We start from the raw sequence: 23077 nt of genomic DNA on the forward strand, positions 1-23077 counted from the left end.
TGTGTGCCTCCATGACAACATTGGTTCGGTACTTGATAAACCTCTGTGAACAATATTGTGAGGTGACGATCTCTCAATAATGAACACTTGTACATCTGATCATTATCATAAGGTGATGATCTTACGATATTGATTGATCATACCATTATGATCGATATCATGGGACTTGATAGCTATGTATATGTCATAGTGATTAATATATCTAGATGTAATATCTATGGATATACCATAATGGTGGATATCATGAGACGTGATATCTGTGTATAAGCCATGATGGTGGATGTTACATAGAGAGATATTCATGGTGGATATTATGTGACGTAATATCCATGGACATGCCATGAAGTGATATCCTTAAATATGCCATAATGGTGGATATCATGAGACGTGGTATCCGTGGACAAGCCATAATGGTGGATATCATGAGACATGATATCCGTGGACAAGCAATAATGGTGGATATTACTGTTATCACAAAAGTTTGCACCCTTGTTGAGCTATCAACTCAGCAACCTTGTGAAACATGGAAACAACCACGAAGTGTGGGACCTTGCGCAAGGGGGTTGAATCTCCGGAGAAGGCCAGCTTCCTTCTCTGTCTAGGTGCAGGTGTTGAACTAACTCAACACTTCAAAGCTAATTCATAAGCCTACCCTAACAACTTGCAGAGGAAAAGAGAAGAGAGAAATTGCTTGAAACAAGGGAGGTGATGCACCAAGAAGAGATAGTTCCTCTCCCTACCTAAATGACACAAGTAATTAACTGAAACACCCTGAAGATGCACAACTTTCAGTTATATGAGTAACCCCAATGCATAGATGAAGGTTAGAATCCACTGAATGCAAAGAGGGGAGAAGGATTCCCACAAGTCACACTCAGAAAACCAGTTAACACAGCATATATGAAGAGAAAGAGCCACAACATGCACCTATGATGAAGGTAAGAAAGCATGCACAACATACATAGGTTGAAAGAAGGCAAGAATAGTGTTCTTCAATTAATCATAAGGCCAAACGCCAATCTTACAGTTGCAGAAATGCAAAGATTACAAGCCTTCAAGAGAAGAGGAGAGCATAAGAAAACTCCAGGCAGTAGGGAGAGAACCCTTTACAATGAGGCTTAACAACCTTATATAGAAAAATGGGTTACAATGGTCATCATAACCCCTGCATGTCAGTCTGGAAGTGCAGGGAAGTGCATGCACTTGACTTGTACATGCAAGCAACCTAACCATACCTCCAAAGGCAATTCTGAGGAAGATAGATTGACTGAGCTTCCAAAGTCAGACATGACATAAGTCACCCAACATGGCCCCGTACCTCCCTTGATGGAAATCCTGCCAAAAACATTAAATGCACCCTTGTGGCTCCACAACAAAAGTGCATAAGTCACGAAAACTGTTGGAGCATTTAAAGCCTTGAGTGTCGATCACGCCATCCGGAAGTATTGCAAGCCATAAGCAAGTTTAGAAGACTTCGGGGACTGGGGTCACCGTAGTGGGGAACTTCGGGGACCGGGGTCACCATAGTTGGGGAACTTCGGAGAACGGGGTCACCGTAGTTGGACAACGAACTTGGGAACCTGGGGGTTCTGGAGTTCCGAGGTAGAAGGATAAGGAACTTGGGAACCTGGGTGGTTCCGGAGTTTCGAGGTTGAAGGACTAGGAACTTCGGAACTTGAGGGTTCCAGAGTTCTGGGGTAGAAGGACAAGGAACTTGGGAACTTGGGGGTTCCAGAGTTTCGGGCTAGAAGGACTAGGAACTACGGAACCTAGGGGTTCCGAAGTTCCGGGGTTAAGAGAAGAGAGGGCCAAGGAACTTTCGACAAGGCAACACTTCAAACCATGATTTCACTGCTTTTCTCCTTGATCAACTGGGCAGCGCTGGTCCATGGAACATATCTCTGATCGGTTCTCACTGATGGACCAAGGGTGTCATAAAATGACAACATTTTTGGCGATTTCTGCGGGATGCTTGCCTGCTAAGCATGAAGTCCAAAAGCCTTAAGCATCCATTGGGCACTGTGTCATGGAAGACCCAAACATGTGTGTGCCATCACTTAGAGGAAAACTGAAAACTAGAGCATACACCCTCTTAAGGAGAATGTGGCATGTGCATAAGCACTTATGAAAGCAAAACAACCTCTAGTCTAATATTTACATAGTCATCAACACCCTCTTTAGAAGCAAGGCTTCAGATGAATCCCATTCACTGGGATTGGAAGAACTTTGCCATCAAGCTTGGAGAGATGAAATGCATTGGCCTCCTTGCAACTAGTGATGACATATGGACCACTCCAGATAGCATCAAATTTGGAGTGGCGCCCAGCTTTGGCTTTGTCTGCACCCCACTCGAGAACTAGGTCTCCCTCTTTGAAGACCCTATTAGTAGCCTTTTTGTCAAAAACCTTCTTAACCTGCTCTTGATGAGTCTTAAGTGTATGCATAGCCTGACTTCTAACCTTCTCAGCTCCATCAGCTCAGCTAGTCTTACTGTCATGGCATCATTCTCTGTTAATTCCAGTTGATGTGCTAGTTCAAGAGAGGGTAACTCTAGGGAAGTTGGGAGTCTTGCTTCCTTCCCATATACTAGCATGAAAGGGGAGTTACGAATCCATCTCTTGGGTGTGATCCTGTCAACCCATAAGACTGTCCTCAACTTAGTGTGCCATGCCCTCTGATTGTCTTCAATTGTCCTTTTAATTATCCTGATGAGGTTCTTGTTGGAAGATTCAGCTAAGTCATTACCCTGAGGGTAATAGTTGGATGATGTCTTCAAGTATACACCATGCTTAACTGCCCAAGAACTGATTTGGGTTCCAACAAATGCCCTGGCATTGTCTGATATGATGGTGGAGGGGACACCGAATCTTGTCACAATTCCCTCAAGGAATTCCAACACTGAGGCCTCAGTGGCATCCCTCAATGCGACTGCCTCCGTCCACTTAGTGAAGTAATCTGTTGCGGCCAAGATACATTTATGGCCAGCACTAGAAGGTGGGCTTATCATGCCAATGAAGTCTAAACCCCATTGGGCAAATGGTTGATCTGCTTGGATGGGATGAAGGGGTAGGGCAGCCAGTCTTTACTTTCGAGAGAAGAGAGCACATTTCTTGCAATTCTTCACCCATCTATGTGAGTCACTGAATAAGGATGGCCAGTAATAACCAGCCCTCATTGTTTTGATAGCCGTAGTCCTTGCAAAGAAGTGCCCCCTGAAGAGCCATCATGAAATTCCTCTAACAATCTGCTGACTTGGTTTTGCTCAATACATCTTAGTAAGACTCCATTAGAGTCTTTTCGAAAAAGAGTGTCATTCACTAAGACATAGGGAATGGACTGCAACCTGAAAATGTCTTCTTTTGGTCCTATCCAAACCTTGGGGGTATCTACCTTCCATTAAGAAGGTGGTCATGTCACTTACCCAACTGAATTGAGTGTTGTTGTCAGTTGGTCAATCCTCTTGTAACACAAGGGTGACCTCTGAAGTAGTCTCAGAAGATGAGACAAGCTGTTCACATAGGCCCCTACCTCTTACAAGCTTGGTGATCTTGATATTGATGTCATATTCCATGACCTTGGTTATCCACCCAGCCCTCTTCTCACTGATGTCCCTGTTTAGAAGGAAATCTTCGACACTTGCATGGGGAACTAAGAGCTGGATCCTGTTGTTGGACAACATGTGCCTGAACTTTTTTAATGCCCTTACAACAATGAGGACTTGCTTCTCTACATAGCTATATCTAAGTTCATAGTCCTTTAGCCCCTCACTAAAGAAAGCAATAGGTTGCTCCAACTTGTAATCGTTCAGCTGTGTTAGGACAGCTGAAATGTTGGATTCTCCTCCAAAGGTATAGAGGATAAAATCCCTTTCATAATTAGGATTGACAAGGGTAGAGGCCTGAGCAATTGCTTGTTTGATCTCTTCGAAACCGGCCCTTCCCTCCTTGGTTCAACTGAAAGCCAAGTTTTTCTTCAACATGGAAGTGAGGGGTTTTACCATGGTGGCAAGGTTGGGAATGAACCTCCTCACAAAGTTGATCCTACCAAGGAAACTTTGCAATCCTTTCTTGTGACTAGGGAGTGGAAGAGAAAGAATAGCCTCCACTCACTCTTGATCAATGGTCAAACCCTCCTTGGATACGATGTGTCCTAGCAAAATTCCTTGATTAGTAGCAAATACACACTTGTTAGGGTTCAAGGACACACCATACTCCCTGCATTTCATGAACATCTGCTCAAGATGACCAAGATGGTCAGCTGCATGCTTCGAATAAATAGTTTTGTCATCAAGGTATACAAGCACAAACTTTGCTAATACACCCTTGAAGACCATGTCCACTGCTCTTTGGAACGTGGCACCTGCATTGGTCAGCCCAAAGGGCATTTTACAATAAGCATAGGTGCCCCACTTAGTAGTAACTGCAGTCTTGTATTGGTCTGATTCCTAGACCAAGATCTGATTGTAGCCTTAATACCCATCCAAGAATGAAAATCTTTCTAAGCCACTGACCTTTTGGAGAATCTGCTCCATAGGGGGAAGGGCATAGTGATCCTTGAGGGAGGCTCTATTGAGATCCCTAAAGTCTACACATAGTCTGATTTCCCCATTCTTCTTCCTTACAGGGACAAGGTTGGCCACCCAGGAGGAGTGCTTGATAGGGAAGATGATATTGGCTTCCATTAGCTTGGTCAACTCCTTCCTCATTAGTGGCTCAATCTTGGGGTTTATTGGCCTTTGTTTCTGTCTTACTGGCTTTGCATCCGGGTTTAGCTCTATGGTATGCTGGGCTAAGCTAGGATCAAAACCCTTCAAGTCTTCATAGTTCCAAGCACCTATGTCATCATATTGTTGGCAAAGTCTTCAAGAGAAGAGGAGAGCATAAGAAAACTCCAGGTAGCAAGTAAGAATATATATTAAAGACTAATTATTTGGATCAAATGGGTTAAATTATGCCCTTCACGATCATGATGCTGGAATTTAAACAAAAAAGGCAAGCCCCTTGCCTTATTGCAAGGGTGCTTTGCCAATCCATGTTTCATAAAAGAAATTAAAAGCTTCAATGATATATTATGGAACAATTAGTCGAAAACATTGGCCTCCCTTAATACTGAGTTCAACCTTCCTCATACTCATTCGAGAATATATTCAGTGTTGACGGAAGCATGTAAGGTTATCCAATTCTTTGTGCAGTGTAAGTGTAACAATTACTTTCTTGATAAACTTAAATGGTGTGATGTGTAATGTCCCCTTCTTAGCCAGCAACAACAGATCAAGGTCAGTCTATTAACAAAGTCCTTATAGACTGGCAAGGACGGATAGAGGACATTGGACTGGTGATTTTCTCCTATTTCAAAGGGCACTTGAGAGTAAACAATGGTGGATTCAATCGATAGTATTATTACCTCGAAGTGGCTAGTTAAAACTCCATTAAACCCTAGAATATCTCCTTCAAAGGCATAAATGAGTCTAGAGAGAGAGTGAGATGCTTCTTGATAAGTTTTGATCAGATTGTAATAGGTAGGTATTTTAAATTTTATTTGAACTTTAATTTCTGATTGAGGTCAATTCAACCTATGCTTGGTGGAAATCTAATCTGCAGGAAATATATTGCATTCACCGGAAGAGAGCATCACAAACTAATGTATGTATATGTTATAGACTGCTATATATTATTTGTCACGATGTATGGGTATACTTCGATCTGCTGTATATTATCTTCTGTTGTATGTATATTATTGCCGATTACCAACCCTGATGTATTTCCTTCCAAAGGAATTTGTATGATAGATATAGATGACTTCATAAGAAGTCGTGACTATACACCACAAGACGTTAAGGCAAAGGGACACAAGCCAATTCATAATTGTAATCGGTTTTACTTCATTGAACTTTGCCAACAACTTCCGAGGCCGATTCATAAAGATTACAGGTCTTCAAGAGAAGAGGAGAGCATAAGAAAACTCCAGGCAGTAGGGAGAGAACCCTTCACAATGAGGCTTAACAGCCTTATATAGAAAAATGGGTTACAATGGTCATCATGACCCCTGCATGTCAGTCTGGAAGTGCAGGGAAGTGCATGCACTTGACTTGTACATGCAAGCAACCTAGCCATACCTCCAAAGGCAATTCTGAGGAAGATAGATTGACTGAGCTTCCAAAGTCAGACATGACATCAGTCACCCAGCATGGCCCCGTACCTCCCTTGATGGAAATCCTGCCAAAAACATTAAATGCACCTCTGTGGCTCCACAAAAAAAGTGCATAAGTCACCAAAACTGTCGGAGCATTTAAAGCCTTGAGTGTCGATCACGCCATCCGGAAGTGTTGCAAGCCATAAGCAAGTTTAGAAGACTTCGGGGACCGGGGTCACCGTAGTTGGGGATTTCAAGGCATCAAGAAAGAAAAGTCTTCAAACTTGGCGAAAATATAGAAAGAAATTTTGGACTTCTTGAAGGATTTCATCTCCTAAAGAATTAAAAACAAACTCCCAATCAGAATCCGATGGTGGCAAGAAGAGTATTCCAAACAAGTTTCCATACTTCGAAAATTTCTTGACACAAATTGGAGAATTCAGGGAGGACATCCAACAATCAGATTGTTCCAGGTCAACGTGTCTAGGTTCAATGAACCTGTCTTATCCAGAAGCTTCTAGAAGGCATACTTCACAACGCAACAACCTTCTATTTTATTATTGTTTTATATTTAGTAAGAAGGACAAGTGTCCTCAAATGTAATTTGCTCATTGGTCGAGAAGTAGTTGTAACAAACCCTAATTAGGGTTTTATTTTGTAATCTCGACCGTTGATTTGAAATCAATCCTGGCCATTGAATTGTAATTGGGGAGCCTGTAAATTGAGCTTGCCCCTCATTTGTAAATCATGGTAGCATGTTGCAAAATATGTTGAGATAAGTAAATTGTTGTTTATGACTGCCAAAGTAATAAGTAATGCACTGTAAGAAATTGATCGTGATTACTTCTCTTATTTTTGAGTTTGCATGGTTCTTATCCCTCATCAAAGTTTAGATTTTATTTCATGTATGTTATACAAATACAAAATCTGATAAGTATTGATTTATGGTGAATCTTCCGCTAATACTTTTGATGAAGAGATGATTTTTGTTAATTGTGTAAAGTTAGTCTGAGCTTACTTTGTGGATGCTTAACTTCTATCTGGATGAATATTGTTTGATTCATGATAGTTATTCACAACATGAAAATCATAACCACATCCCTTCAAGATTGCACTCACTTTGTGTAGTTGTCCTAGCGTCGCGAAGCAAAGTGTTGTTATTGGGTTCACCTAATCAATATCGTACTATGGGCCTACCACCTATCGTACGACCTACAATGTGACAATCGGGCAAACACCATTACAATTGATGTATAGGCAAGAAGTAGTGCTTCCTGTCGAGTACATGGTTCCAAGCCTAAGAATTGTTGTGGAGAACTGGCTTCACGACACTGAGAGATTGAAGGAAAGACTCTTTGCCCTCAAAAAGCTAGATGAGCGAAGGATAATGGTGCAATAGGCCACCAAAACCATGCAATGCCAACAAAACTTTTGGCAAGACAAACACCTCCGAAAAACAAACTTCCAACTAGGCCAGTTGGTGTTGAAATATAACAGTCCTAACAAGATCAAGCCCGAGAAGTTCAAAGTTCGTTGAGAGGGGCCCTATTGATGTGTTTTTTATGCACCTCAAATACAAAATAAAATACCAAGGTATATTATCCTCTCTTCAACAAAATCTTCCCAAATGCTAAAGTATGTGATCAATTGAAAGACACCAAGGTTTCGAAATGTCAGGTCTTGACGAGTTGATAAGCTCAATGGTTTGATGTGATAATACTGGAATCACAAGGGGCACTTACGTTGTACATGAATGCTTGAATGTTGCCAGAAATTGATCATCTAATATTACAATCTTGTGATGCTTTCTCTCCTAAACTAACTTGAATTGGAAAAAAAAGACAAAAGGGGAAGGGTTTGGGAAGCTAGTCTAATCCTAGGAATGTAAGTAGTGAATGACTTGGTGAGACTCTACTAGACTTTGCTTTGACATCAATAAACAACTTCACAAAGCTAGTGCAATCTTCTAAGGTCAATATATGATGTTCAAATTACCAACAACAACATAGACAACATCAAGGCAATGCATATAATTGTGTAAATAGCAATTGAAGTTAATCTTGAATAAGGATTCCAGTTGACCACGCAACACAAGTTTACAATCAACAAACTCTTAGTAGTATGGATATACGAATTTCACCATTAATCATCCACAAAATCTTTCATTCAATTAACCAACATTAAAACAAATGAGAAGTAGAGACCATGCAACATGTTGAATCAACATAAGAAATTCACCATAACTTCAATGAAAAACAATGTCTCTTGAGACAAGATCTTGGCAACAATCTTTATCTTCTCTCCTAATCTACTTCTACTCTAACTTCTAATTCCTAATTGCCTTAGCGACTATTCTTCTACTCTTCTAACATTAGCCTTTACAAATTAGAGATTTGAGCCTTATACAGAGGTCTCATTACAATGAATGGCTCAGATTGATTCACAATCAATGGCCAAGATTACAAGATAAAACCATAATTAGGGTTTTTTATAACCACCATTACATTGGCCAATGAGAGATGAGGATAAGGAAGATAAATATTATTACATTTAACGCCATGTATCATTATTCCCTTCTTGGATGAATGCTGACTTGAAACCCTTTTGATTGGAAGAATGGTGACTGGGATGCCACCTCAACATGCATTGTAGACTTGATCAATTTTCCTTGAGCATTCCTCATGATGCTTGGAACTCCTTGTGATACTTTGCATTTCATCTTTATGTCATGGAGTTCCCCTTCAGCTATTTGTTCTTTGACTTTGAGATCCCTTGATGTAGTTTCTACTTCATAATGTAGAATCCCCTATGCTCATGTCTTAGATTTGTCTTCCCCTCACTTGTTCACCATCATAGTGAAGCTTTCTTCATGTTTGACCTAGTCCTCATCTTTGCTTTTTGAAATCCTCTTCGTCAACCTTGGATTACCAAGTTCTACTCATCGTGTTTTCATTCCAATTGTTTGCTGCCATATCTAATAAATCAAATATAGGAAATAATAATATACATGACAATGCATACCAGACACGGCACTAATATTTATCTTTATTCGCACATGCAATTATTACAGAGAACAGGACCAAAGATGGTCAGCTAAGGATTACAATTCACCCGACCATACCGTACTACCTTCCTTGGTAGTACACAACATATTTAAAGGACCCAACAGTTGTCGAGAGGAACACAACCATCAACCAACTGACACATTAACTACTCGAGAGTAACAACCCATTTAATACAAACAATTAATACATTGGCAGATAACAAATATTATCAAATATAACCATAGGCATTTTATGCGAACTACATCATCCCCCCCCCAAAAAAAAAAGAAAAAGTCGTCTTCCAAACGACAAATAAACATCAAGTGATATTCAGGAAGACTAATGACAAACAATGACTTGGACTGGATGACCCCAACTTGAAGTGTACTTGCCAAATCAAATGGGGGTCCAGGGGCAGCACCCCTTCCGAGTTCGAGGGGCAACGCATCGTCGCCAAGCACAAATGAAGACCTTCAAAACCACACGGAACTCCATGGTGCACATGATTTTCGGGATTTTTCAAGACGCCAAAAACATTGTTGATGAAGACAGAAAATGGAGAATTCACTCCTACCACTTTCTTTTTTTGTCCTTCCCATACGACCTAAAAGACATCATGTACGAAAGAGTGTTGTTGTAGCCGTACGTGGAAGTCTTGTTGTAGCTGATGCAAGAGGCTCCGTGCGGAGATGAATGGCATCCACACAATGTAGCAATGATGTCCTACGAGGTCTTTAAGCCACCCAAGAAAGTGTCATATAGAAAAACCAGAAGTTGACCCCATTGGAACAACCAAGGATAACTACACAAACAAGGCATGAGGTCTATGTGCGGTGGATAAATGTCATAAGATTCGGGCTAAAGCACATAGTCACCATATGGGATAACCAGAAGGTCATACAGGTAAACGCCAAAGCTGTAAGAAGTGACAGAAACATTGCCCAAAAAGAACTAATGACTGTTGTACGAGATGAGCGGACCTGTTATACTGCACGAAATGAGGAATACGGTGTGTACACTTGAATGTCGTACTCTACAAGTAAAATGTTGTGCACACGGGTTGACTATTGACTGTACTAGAAGAAGTCCCTGCAAGGTCCATACAGGAGGATGGGAAGGGCATATAGGAGGATGGCATGGGTGTAAAGAAAAAGGCAATGTCGTACGTGACGAATGTCGTACACAATAGTTATGTTGTGCGTGATAGATGCCAAGGTGCCAAGATGCCAGATTGCAATTCAATGGATGTGACCGAACAATTACATGCCACCACCGTACGAAGTGGCCAAGGATGTGTTGTACCCGAAAAACATAACGTTGTTGTACGGTGTGGAATGAAACAAGCTGCCATGGTGCAAAATAGTAAGGACTTCATACAGGTGCAAGATGTCATACAAAATGTCGTCGTACAGGTTCACAATTAGACTGTCATACGAGTACAACCTGAAACTCTCGTACACAATTTCATACAAGTGCAAAATGAAATTGTAGAATGGCCGTAACCTAAAATTGTCCTACAAGGAAGTTGGGAGTATGAGTTTCTCGACAAATTTCTTGTGACGTAGATTTTCCTTCGAAAGCACCTATACACTCCATATTTACACATTCTGCTCTTCGTACTGTCAGATGTATCCTTCATAACTTTATATGCTTTCATTGGTTTCTCTTCATCGAGAGTTGTAGCTTCAAGAAAATTGCATGTTGGTGAAAATACCTCGTAGTCCTCCATTTACCAATGATATAGTCCATTCAGGGAACTCGTCTCACCTTCAGAGCAATATTCCGATTCGAACAGCCGTTCATCGTTGGGTTCCATGCCTTTTCTCCCTTCGTCCATACCTAACTCTCCAACCTCGGACTCTAAGTCGGATGATGCCAGCTCTTCACTCACCCCTTGGTTCCTCGATTCGATGACATACTTCCTCCCGTCACTCTCGATCGAGAGTGTGTTCCACTTCCAATTATGATTCGCCTTGGCCATAATCAACCATCCCCTCCCAAGGAGTGCATCGTACGCCTTCTTCTGCAACGGGATGACTACGAAGTCCAAGAAAAATTGTTGCGTCCCAAGCATTACTTTTTGCGCCATCAATGTTCCCAACGGCTCGATGTCGTGTTGGTCGACACCTACCAAGTGGAAGGTCGATGGCCAGAGTGTCAGCTTCCCTAGACATTTCCAAGTGTCCTCTGGCAGCACATTAACTCCTAAGCCCCCGTCAACGATGGCGTTTGCCAGCTTTTGGCCCATTATTTCCATCTCGACAACCGCCAGCTTCCTCCCAACGCTCACCATCAACAATATTAGCTCAATGGCCTCATTCCCTTCATGTGATGGTTTCCCTATCAATTCCTCTTGTGGTTTGCATTGTTTTTGGATAACTGTGTTGTCATTAACCATGTTTGTAATTGCCACTCCAAGTTGTGGCATAGTTTGAAGAAGGTCTACCATCTCGATGGCTATGGTCGTTTGTAGAACCTATCGAACTATATTCTCTGATTCCTGCAATAAAATACTTGTAGTTCCATTGGAGGTTACTCGTTCCTTCCTTAGCACTTGTTCTACTTCGTCTCTAGCTTCTCAAAGTTGTTCATTCTCCATACAAGAGTCCAAATACATTGCCTTCTTCGTTTGTGCTCTCGTGATTGTCAAAACTACCTCATCCTGTTCTGCCACATCCACCATTTTAATACCCTTTTGCTTCGGGCAGTCGGTGTCTTCATGATTCCCGGGTCCACACCATCTGCACAATAGTTGTATGTTATTTTTCTTATTTTGGCAATCTCTTGCAAAGTGTCCCCATTCACTACAATGTCGGCACTATATGGTAGGACATCCTTTCGAGTCCTGTTGCATTTGATTTCGCCCGCAATAACTGCCTGGCAATGCATTATGTGGTTTTGATAGAATGTTTCCAATGGAATGGACTCCCCCTATGTGAAGAGTACTTGTGTACTTCTCATCTTCAAATTGTATGGGCACTCCTTGATTGAATGCCCCAGCACTTGGCAAATCTCACAAAACATATTCCTAGGACAATTACCTATTCCTAGGACAATTACCTTTCGTGTGCCCCTCGCTTTTGCATTCAATAACTGCCTAGCAATGCATTATGTGGTTTTGATAGAGTGGTTCCAATGGAGTGGACTCTCCCTATGTGAAGAGTACTTGTGTACTTCTCGTCTTCAAATTGTATGGACACTCCTTGATTCAATGCCCCAGCACTTGGCAAATCTCACAAAACATATTTTTATGACAATTACCTTTCATGTGCCCCTTGCTTTTGCATTCAATATACCATAGATCATTACTTTCTTTATTGATTCCTTTCTCGGCCTTCAATTCTTTCATCATTCTCAACATATCCTATTGAAGGGCTCATACGATTTTGGATTCTTCGCCACTACTACCTTCGGTCCTCTCATCATTGGTCTTCCTCTTCCCTCGGAAGGATGTTTTGTTTTCATTCTCGATGTCCATTGCCAGATTGTAAGCATTAGTGTACGAGGACGAAGGTACTACTTTAATCTTCTTACGCAACGAAGGGATCAATCCCTTAGTGAACAACCTCTTCTTCAACCTGTCGATCGGCTGGTGTTCCATCTTGTTTAACAACTCTTTGAACCTACGGTTGTAAGCGCTTACACTCTCAATTTTCCCTTGCTTGGTTCATCCCTCAGGAGTTTGAACTCCTCTTGGAATACCTTCTTTAGTTTACTCCACCCGGCCTTGTCCTTAGCATCTAGGTCTGTGTACCAATCAATAGCAATTCCCCGAAGGATGGCGAGAAATGCCTTCAGCCTATAATCTAGGTCATCTTGTCCACTAGCCTCCCATATTGTTATACATGTCTTACAATGTCATACGAGATCTTCGGATCCATCTCCAGTGAACTTCTGGAGTTTTTGCCTCTCCTAGGTATTTTGGTTGTGCAACATTGTCCTCACTTGGCACCGTGTGTGTTCGACCAAATTGGACCGTCTTGCTCTCTACATTCTGGTGCCTCTCTTGCACACTCGACCACGCGCGAGCTCTTGACGAGTCCACCTTTTGCGTCTTTCGTACCTTTGTCACCTTCGTTTCTATTCTCTCCTCCCTGAAGTCTTCTGCTCCTCAACAAGAACCAAGTTCATGCGAATTGGTTTCTCGCCTGCTTACTCCCTTGTGTGCTGGACCTAGCTAGACTGTTCTAACCGCTTTGTTTTGGTTCTTTCCATACACTCTCGGCCATGCGCACTTCCTCTACATGTCTACCTCCAATGTCCTCAACACTTCGGGTACTTCCAGGTGTGTCGGACCTGGGTAGACTATTCAGAACGCTACACTCTGGTGCTTTCCTTGCACTCTCGGCCACGCATGCATCCTCTACACCTCCACCTCCAGCATCCCAACACTCCGGGTACTTCAAGGCTCTGACTTGTCCCTACGCTCTCTTCAGCCAAGGGTCAGCAGATCACCTAATCTCTTGGTCTTGACCACCCTGTAGCCTCTTCTCACCTTTATTGGGATCTATGAGCATGAATCACTCAAGGTTGACCCGATTTCTTTAAAAGGAAACGACGCCAAAATGTTTGCTGCTATAACTGATAAATCAAATACAGGAAATAACAATATACATGACAACGCATACCAAACACGGCAGTTAAATATATCTTTATTCGCACATGCAATCATTACAAAGAAGAAGACCAAAGATGGTCAACAAAGGATTACAATTCACCCGGCCATACCATACTACCTTCCTTGGTGATACACAACATATTTAAGGGACCCGATGGTTGCCGAGAGGAACACAACCGTCAACCAACCGACCCATTAACTACCTGAGAGTGACATCCCACTTAATACAAACAATTAATACATTGGCAGAAAAACAAATATTATGTAATATAACCATAGGCATTTTATGCCAACTACACCAATCCACCTGTAATTAGACTTGCAAAAGAGACAAAATCTGAATCAAAACTTTATCAATCAAAGAAAAAATCACGAAATATATGTTGTATGCGAGTCAAGGTTTAAATTCAATCCCATGATTCTTAGCTATTGCAGTTTTCATCCCTATAAAGCCTAGGGGAAATTCAACCCTAATAGGGACAGATCTTGGTGGAAATGTGATCCTTGTAGGGACTAATTCAGTCCTTAGTAAATTTTACCTTTGATGCTTTTCATACCCTTGGGTGGAATATCGAACCTCATCTAACACCTCAATGTTCCTTACTTTGTCCTCATTCGAAATGGGTAAGTTGATTGTTATTCCTAAGTGGAAAACCGAACCTCATCAAGACACCTCAATGTTCCTTACCTTGTCCTCATTCCCGATGGGTAAGTTGATTGTTATTCCTGAGTGGAAAACCGAACCTCATAGGGACTTTTTGCTCCCAACTTTTGTTGCAGCTTGTGATCGGTAATTGGAACAGTTAATTTTCTATAATTAACTTAGGTTCTGATTTCAATTGATTTGCAAACTCATTAGCTTTCTAAAATGAGAGAATTGAAACTATGCAATGTTGATTTTGATTTTGCAAAATACAAAGGTCTCAATCTACATTTGGAATTTTTGCCTTAAGGAAACCTGATTTTTCAAACAAGAAAGGTTTGATTTTAATTTGTAAGACTGAAAATGTCCTTCAACTCAAAAAATTGAAGTGATGTTGCAACCAATTTCATTGTCTTGACTCTGATTTCTAAGTGTAAAAGTTTGGAACACAGCCAGGAAATCGCTTTTTATCAGCTAAAAGTCATTCTTCTCCTTGCACGATTGTCATTGTTGATGCAATCTACATTTGCTTGGCTGAGAATGAGATGTTTTCTTTTTGAAATGATAGTTGGAAATGGTGCCCTCGACTAGCAATGGCATCTTCAGCTGGGCTGCAAAACGTTTCCAATAGTGGCGTCTTGTAACGTCCACTTCTCAGTAGGAAGTAATCAGTGGTCCATTAGCCTAGTCTGGAAACCCGTAGGTTGACTGGAATGAGGAATTAGGGTTTCCTATTTTTTAGGAGGATTCCTCACAGTTTTCAGGGATGTTCTGGTTGGAGTTCAGTTTGATGGTTTCCAGCACTTCAATTCATAATTCAAGTTGGTACTGATCAGTATTTGTTTTGCAAGTGATTTATTAAATATTAATACTTTATTCTAAAGTTTAATATTTAACTATATTGTTGGACGACTTAGGAAATGAATAGTGCATCTTATTCAAAAATTTATTTATTCTCCTAAGTCCGGCGCCAAGGATGGAATATATGCTCATGTATAATGTTCTTTTATGTTGTAAGTTTGGACCAAGGAAAAGTTCGAATTTTGTGCCTAGGGAAGGGGGCGCAAGTCAAGGAAATATTTGAAATGAAATCCAAATGAAAAGATAGGAATTTGGGCACCATTTGAATGAGAATTTGAGTTTCTGAATCTATAAATATAAGAGCTTGGCCTCTCATTTGGCATCTATGAAGAAAATTATAAAGAAGTGCTGCCAAAATTTGGAGTGAAGCTTTGGGGAATGCATACCTCCTAGCTACCGCTTGGTTTCTTGCTTACAATACAGCAACTAATTGAGCTTGTGACTGCTCTTCATCCAGAGGAGTAGATTTGAGGAACAATATTGCAGATTTGTTTGTCAGTTTCAGATATTTTGGAGTGTTTTTTGAGTGTTCATGTTGTTGATTGGTGTGTATGCTGAAGTAGAAATCTGTTCGTGAGTCCTTGTTTGTTTGCCAAGTCATTCTACGTATTGGCTCTGATTAATTCTCTCCCCTGGGCGATGGAGTCTACCAGTTTGCAAATCATCATTTGCTGATTTGAATTTAATAATGCAAATTGTACTTCCCAGCTGGGCCGTACCATTCCTTGGCTGCCTCGGGTTGCGTGCAGGTTGTTGGTGGTGTTCGCGATGCAGATTTGAGGTTCTTGTTACATTGTCTCAGTCTTAGCTTTGATTTGCTTTTGTTCTTGTGTCATTTTGTGAAGTTTTAGGCGAGTTACGTGCATAACAGTGATTTTTGTAGTGGTTGTTTTCTGCGCGTTATGCGTACAGCAGATTGCTTTTTCAGTTTAGTGATCAATGGTGTGTTATTTCTCTTTGGGTGTGTTTGTGTTTGCTAAGTGTGTTAAGCTTGGAAGTATTCATTAGTATTGGATAGTATAATCTCTTATTATATGGATTGTATCTCTTATTTGTAAGGCTGGATAGTATTACTAACAGCCATTTCTGGATTGTAAAGCAAACCCCCGCTGAAAAGTGGAAGAGGTCAGCTTGCCGCGTACATTTGGCTCTGTAATACTATCTTCCCACTGCATAAGTGGTAGAGTTGATTTGTAATTTCTTTGTTGTCCTCCCACTAAATAAGCAGTGGAGTTGATAGTGAATTTCATTTCTAGTCCTCCCACTCCATAAGTGGTAGAGTGATTGTTCTTCAATTTCTTGCATCATCCTTGGCTAGTTTACCACCAACTGATTTTTAATATTCTCCATATCCATTTGAAAAGTGGAAAGGGTTGGCTTGCCGCCCAGATATTGTAATCAGTTTTCAGTTTGCATCTAACGATCCCCTATGCACTGTATGCTCTCACCCTCCCAGATTGGGCTCTCGATGATCAAAAGGTGTTAGGGTTCCTTTCAGTTGGTTTGGATTGCATTATTCTAACCCTAACGGGTGATTGGTGTGTTTGTAAATTGTTAAAATCAAAAAAAAAAATTGTTGGGGATATTATAGTGGTATCAGAGCCACTCTTCCTGCCAGCCTGTGTGTTATGGGTTCTCCATGAGTGATCGAGATATCAGATACTACAACAAGGAACAAAGAAGGCAGCAGTTTCAAATACCGTCAGTGCCAGTGGAAGAGACCTTTTCAGAGGTCTTGAGAAACAAAGAGAAAGAGGTTGATTCAACCGATTCAATGGATTCAATGGCAGAGAAAACATCAGATCAGAATGCTACCAATGGGCCTGCGAAGAGAGTTGAGAAAAAGTTCGATACTATGATGGACATGATGTCCCGGTTGCTGGCCACATTGAATTAGAATGCTAGTGGGGGTCGAAGTCAAAATCAAGACACCAATGGACACAATACCAATACCTCTAACAATTTAGGTGGTAATGGGAATGGCAGCAACCATAGTAGTAACAATGGTGGAATACCTGTAGGTTCGGTGTCAAGACACTTGCAACCTGTTTTCCTTCCAATGGAAGCACCGCCACCTATGGTAGAAGTCCCAGTAGCTAATGAGATATGGGCATGTTACATGGAGTATGCATCACTTCCCACGGAGATCCGTGAGATTTTGTCCCTTGATCAATTCGTGAATCAGAAAAAGAGAAGGGAAGGGAGGTTTGATAACCGATATTCCACTCCAAGGGACTATAAACAAGCCCTTGGGAAGGTCACTCTAGCACATTTTGATGGGAGCAATAAGTGCACAACTAGAGCTTGGGTCTAGAAGTTGGACAATTATTTATCCTTTAAGGCCAATGCCGGAAGAAGACACCATTAAGTTTGCTACCCTGCACTTGGATGGTGTTGCTCACGAATGGTGGTACCATGGGTTGATCACACTTGGACACAATTTGATAACTACATATGCTGAGTTCACAAACAAGCTGATTGAAAGGTTTGATTCTAAGGACCCAGAGGTTAAATTCAGAGAGCTTGCACAACTCAAACAACAAGGCTCCTTGGACAACTACATGACTGAATTCCAGAATCTTTCAATTATGGTTAGTAGTATTTCTGAGAAGAGGCTAGTGATCTTATTCACTGAAGGACTTGAAAATCCCTTGAAAGGTTGGGTTAAAGCTTTTGATCCGCCCACCTTAGCTGAAGCAATCAAGAAATAAAGGAGTATGGAGTTGGCTGCTCCTAAAACTAAATTTCAGTCCAAGCCTTTTCCTTTCTGAAAGGATAAAAAGAAGTTTTCAAATCAGACCAAGAAGTTTCCCTCTCGGATGGATGACGAGCTCCGCCAAGAGCTCCAGAGGAAGAATTTGTGCTATTCTTGCAGAGAACCTTGGGCCCCGGGACATAAGTGTCATGGGAAAGGCAATTTACATCAAATGGAGTCCTACTCAGCTGATGGATCAGATTCTGCAATCTCCGAACAGCAGACTGAAATTGAGGACAGCGAGTATGAAGAGGCTCCTGAAGTGCCTAAGAGTGAACAAGATGATAGAGGTGTCGTTGCTCAACTCTCGAGCCTCCACAAGAATGAGTCTTTTAGAGTTAGGGGAGTGTTGGGAGAGCACCATGTCATAGCTCTTATTGATACAAGAGCAACTCATAACTTCAAATAAGAGCAACTCATAACTTCATTCATGAAAGAATTGTTGCAAAGAGAGGGCTAGTGACTGAAGAAGTAGAAGGATTCAAAGTCATGGTAGCTCATGGCTCCACCATATCATGCAATCGGATGATTTCCAACATGTCTTTGGAGTTGGAAAACCATGAGATTCAAGATGACCTCTTTGTGGTGAGCATAGGAGGGACTGATGATGCACCACATACAATTTGATCTAAAACTCATCATTTTTATTAGTAAATGGTCGAAAAATCTTCCAACTGCAACCAAAAATTTGACAATTTTAAAAAATTGCCCAAAATAAAATATTGTTACAGCCACTATTTTCAATGAACTCGCCAAAAAAAAAGGAAAACCCTAGTTGGTTGTTGCCTGTGTGACCAAAAAAAACAGCATGCAATTTTTATTAGAAGTTTGTTGTGAAAATGTTACAAGATTAAGCACCCCAAAAAACATGTGATTTCGCACAATGAAGTCACAATTGTCAGAATTTAAAAAATCCACAATTTTGACAAAAAAGTGGATGAGATAAAAAAAATCCACAATTTTTAACCATTAAAAATCTGTGATTTTGCATACAATCCCTATGATTCGTCCTTGCATAAACTTCACACAACATATTCTACACAATTCTATATAGTACAGAACCATTCTGTATGGGGCTCCTTTGGCACATTCTAAGTCACAAGTGTGCGAGTCGTCACAGCCAAAAGTAGTCTACAGATCTCCACATGTTTACTGATCCCAAGAAACTCAGCTTGGGCTCTAATACCATATTACAAAAAGTATATCACAGAATGATCACCAAGATATTCAGTATTAAACAAGGAACGAAAGTGTCCTTGAATAAGATTATAAAATGCTTTATCCAAATAGGATAAGAGTGACAACTAATAGGATAAAACTTATAACTGATAAAGCAAAGGAAAAATGAATATTCCTAAAGACTAAATTGACCATAATATACTAAATATTACAATAATATTTTAATAAAAGCTATAGACATTATCAAATAGCATAACAAATTGTGTCCTAAGTGTGAACTCCCCATCTAAATGGCAGTGGCAGTTAAGTTCTTCATTAAGTAAAGATTCAGGATTCTAAACAGACATATTGGAAAACCAACTACAATGTAAATTTTACAAGAATATGTGTTACACACCTCTAGTAGAGAATTTCTTGCAGCTGTCCATGGCATCTCTGAGTTACTGACAAAGAACAAAACCCTAAAATAAGTTAGCAAACTCATAGAACTCCTCAAAATTTTAAAAAGTAGTTTAATTTCTCATTGTGGAACAGACTGGTAAACCCTAAACAAAAGAAGCATTCTGATGCACTTTAATAACCATTTGGAAAAAATCCAATTGAAATACATGTGAAATATAATGAAATTATAACACCTTATAGTAGAAATTCTGTTTCCATCTTCAGTGCTTCCTATGTGAGAAGGTGTACGTGGCATAACAATTCTCCTGCGCTTCTTAGGAAGAACCGTCACTGGAGATCCAATGTTTGAAAGAAATGATGAATTTTGGTGATTAAAATCATCCCTATTAGAAGATGTGGCAACTTTTGAAATTTCTGTAGATGCTTTGTGCTCAAATTTGTTTTCTGGTAATAAATCAGTGTCTGGGGACCAATACTGTATGTCTTTGCCAGGAATAAACAGGCGTGAAGATATCACTGCAGAGATTCCTCCAGCAGCCAATCCCTGATACATTTCTGCATCTTGCAAGGCAATGAGTTTATCCTTAATGACATAGCCCAACTGTGATACAACTGGCTTCTGCAATAGGGATTCACTTTGACATGAACCACTTTCAGCTGAAGAAGAATAGGAAGATTCATCACTAACGTGTCTATAGTATTGTTTCTGCAGTGGACTTAGAAAAGTTCCGACAGTGCATTGGCCAGGATCCTCTTCACCATATCCCCTGCTTCCCTGTGAACATGAAGGCAATGGGGGAATTTTAGCACCATCAACAGAACACATATGCCACCATGCTCGACTTCGAGTACCCACACCTTTGTCTTGCCATAAAGGACTAAGGGGATTCACAGCTTGTTCATTAGAATTTACCCTCAAGCCTAGGTCACTACTAATGGTATTCCTACCTTCATTATCCTTTTCCATTATCACTGGCACTAGTTGGTTAGGAAAAGGATATTGTTGACCAAGACTGTCAGAGATTATAAATTCATTTGAAAACTGAATGTCATTTATATACTCATTTTTTCGTATAGTAGATAGACAAGTAGGGTTAGAAATTGCACGTGAATGTAAGTCTGAAATAGTCATTTTCTCTTGATGTTGATCATAAGAATGATCTACAGAAGGGATAGTTGAAAAATTTGTAGGCATTAAACATTTTTCTTGTGCTTGGCCTTGTGACCCTATCAGAGGCATCGCTTGAAATTCATTGCAAGGATAAGTGTTTATTCTCATGGGCAAAGCATTGGATGAGGATTGTGATGTTGGAAATCTTCTTGTCCCAACCTTCTCAAAATACTCTTCATAAAAGAGATGGCCCTGATTTGTCAATTCTTCTGCTGAGGCTTGTGGATCAACATCAACTGTAAATGGGACATATGGTTGAGTGCACCTTGAAGTCATTAACTGCTGTGTTCCTAACTTTTCAGAACACGTATTACCATCTAATTCTGGTAGTAAGAAAGGGAAATGCTTTCTCATCTTGAAGATTGATGAATGAAATGACCCAAACAAACATGGAAATGTCTTTCCCACTCCCAATGACCTCCTTTGCTGAGTTGCTAGAGTTTTTATGTTACTAAGCAGTTTGGAGAAGCTAGTGGTATCAGGCAATGCAAGCTGGCCAAGATGAGAAATTTTTGCGCTTGCTTGAGAGCCTTGCAAAGGCTGATCCACATTCAAATCACTGGGTATGTTGTGACTTCCAAACAGTACTTGGTGATTGAGATTTGGCGCATTCTTTGGAAGCTCATTGATAGAAGAACTAATTTGACATGAAGATCCATACGATGCAGATAAGGTGCTCCATACTACTGGAAGAGTTTGCTGGTTCAAAACATCTGATGTCAGTTTTACATCTGGATCATCTCCCACCATATTAGTAGCTTGGGTACATGTGTCTGCGTCAGAAGGCAGTGATTTTAATTGCTGTTTGGTACTGAAGTGATCCGAGTCACAAGTCTGAACTTCTGACAAGAGCAAACTAGAGGAAGTGACATGTGAAGAATTCTGTTCTACATCCAAAAAATAATTATCTTCGGTACCTGAAGAGACACAAAGAGAACTTGAAGACTGTTTCAACGAAGTAACAAGGAGGTCTGGAACCAGATGGGCATGTTTATCAAAACAAGAGACCTTTGATAAAGAATATTGATCATGGATTGAGGCTTCACTTGCAAGGTCCTTGGATTTTGTTGTAATCAGAGTCTCTATAAAATCTAATCCTTCCGCTGCACCCTAAAATTATTCAAATGCAAAGGTTTACTACATTATAAAAGATGAAACACATTAGATAGAAATGCTGGATTTAAGCTAAGTCCTTTTGCAGAAGAGTGCCAGATGAACAATTTTGATATAACTGAGTTAAAAATATATCAGATGGAGGTCTGTACGGCATAGCTAAATCCTTCAAGTCTGTGCACACTATGCCATTGACAGATTGGCATTCATTTAGCTGTAACAGATTACTTGAATCCACACTTGTACTGCTGCATGGAAACCATAAGCACAAACAAAATTCTTATTTAGGATATAGATATACAAAGTAACAGAGAAGGCTAAAGCACATTCAGTGGAAATTTAAATCAAATCCAACACCAACACAAAGAAAAACCTTAATTTGTTTGAATTTTTGATGTCTAAGAATTTTCTTTGTGCAGGAAAGTTGGTTAAAGCATATCCCAAAGAAAATTCCATTCTAAACCTTCCATGTGCCTCATCTTGTAACTGTGTGTTTAGACAATTCTGCAAATACAATCAATTGGTTATCATAAATGATTATATGATTAAAATTAACATATAAACAACCAACTCAATCAATTTTAACATGTTAGAGAAACTAGTATTTACTTCAATGGAAAATAATTCATGCTTGTTATGAACAGTTGTTCCTATCAAGATAAATATGCTTTGTCATACACAAAAAAATCAGAGGGTTATAATGCCCTATGCAAATACTTGGAGAAATGTATCTCGGCGTAAGTCCCCTAAGTGACTTTGACAACCAATATATAGGTGCCTAGGTGCCTTACGAAGTTTAGACTCTTGGATAGTACAAATGTCAAATTCCTAGCAAACAATTCAGAATACTATCTTCTAGTTTTCTATCTTCCTGTAGAATTGACTTGAAGTTTGGGAAAGAATGCCCTACTGTCCAGCCAACTCCTAGTTGGTGAAAGAATACTATATTCATAAGAACTTCTATCATTAAGTAGGGAAGCTTCTCCAGAGGCCCATTTTAAAGAAACCTAACCCAAATGCTAGAGAAGATGAAGAAACAAGTGACAACATAACCCATGATAAGCTACATTTCTATATTTCTGATGCATCACCTCATTCGTTGGGCAAACATCCTTGCAACTAGGCATGCTAACACACTCTTTTGTCTTCAAAGGTCTAG

The 23077-nt window shown here is 40.3% G+C and overlaps 1 protein-coding gene across 5 annotated transcripts in view; it reads right to left on the reverse strand.

The window, feature by feature from the left end:
- The window catches only part of LOC131052862 (uncharacterized), a 108499-nt gene extending 86080 nt beyond the window's left edge, over nt 1–22419 (reverse strand). For 2 of the 5 annotated variants that reach the window (XM_059207443.1, XM_059207441.1), the window contains exons 1-4: nt 22292–22419; nt 22071–22166; nt 19868–21915; nt 19630–19675 (exon numbers count right to left, since the gene is read on the reverse strand). In XM_059207443.1, the coding sequence (XP_059063426.1) occupies nt 19630–19675; nt 19868–21915; nt 22071–22124 (2148 nt within the window). In that variant the 5' untranslated portion in view covers nt 22125–22166; nt 22292–22419. Of the gene's footprint in view, nt 1–19629; nt 19676–19867; nt 22167–22291 lie in introns of those variants that run through there. The other 3 variants (XM_059207442.1, XM_059207444.1, XM_057987504.2) reach the window with 3 other exon arrangements.
- Nucleotides 22420–23077: the final 658 nt, after the last annotated feature.

The sequence above is a fragment of the Cryptomeria japonica genome, chromosome 6 (assembly GCF_030272615.1).
Source record: "Cryptomeria japonica chromosome 6, Sugi_1.0, whole genome shotgun sequence".
NCBI lineage: Eukaryota > Viridiplantae > Streptophyta > Pinopsida > Cupressales > Cupressaceae > Cryptomeria > Cryptomeria japonica.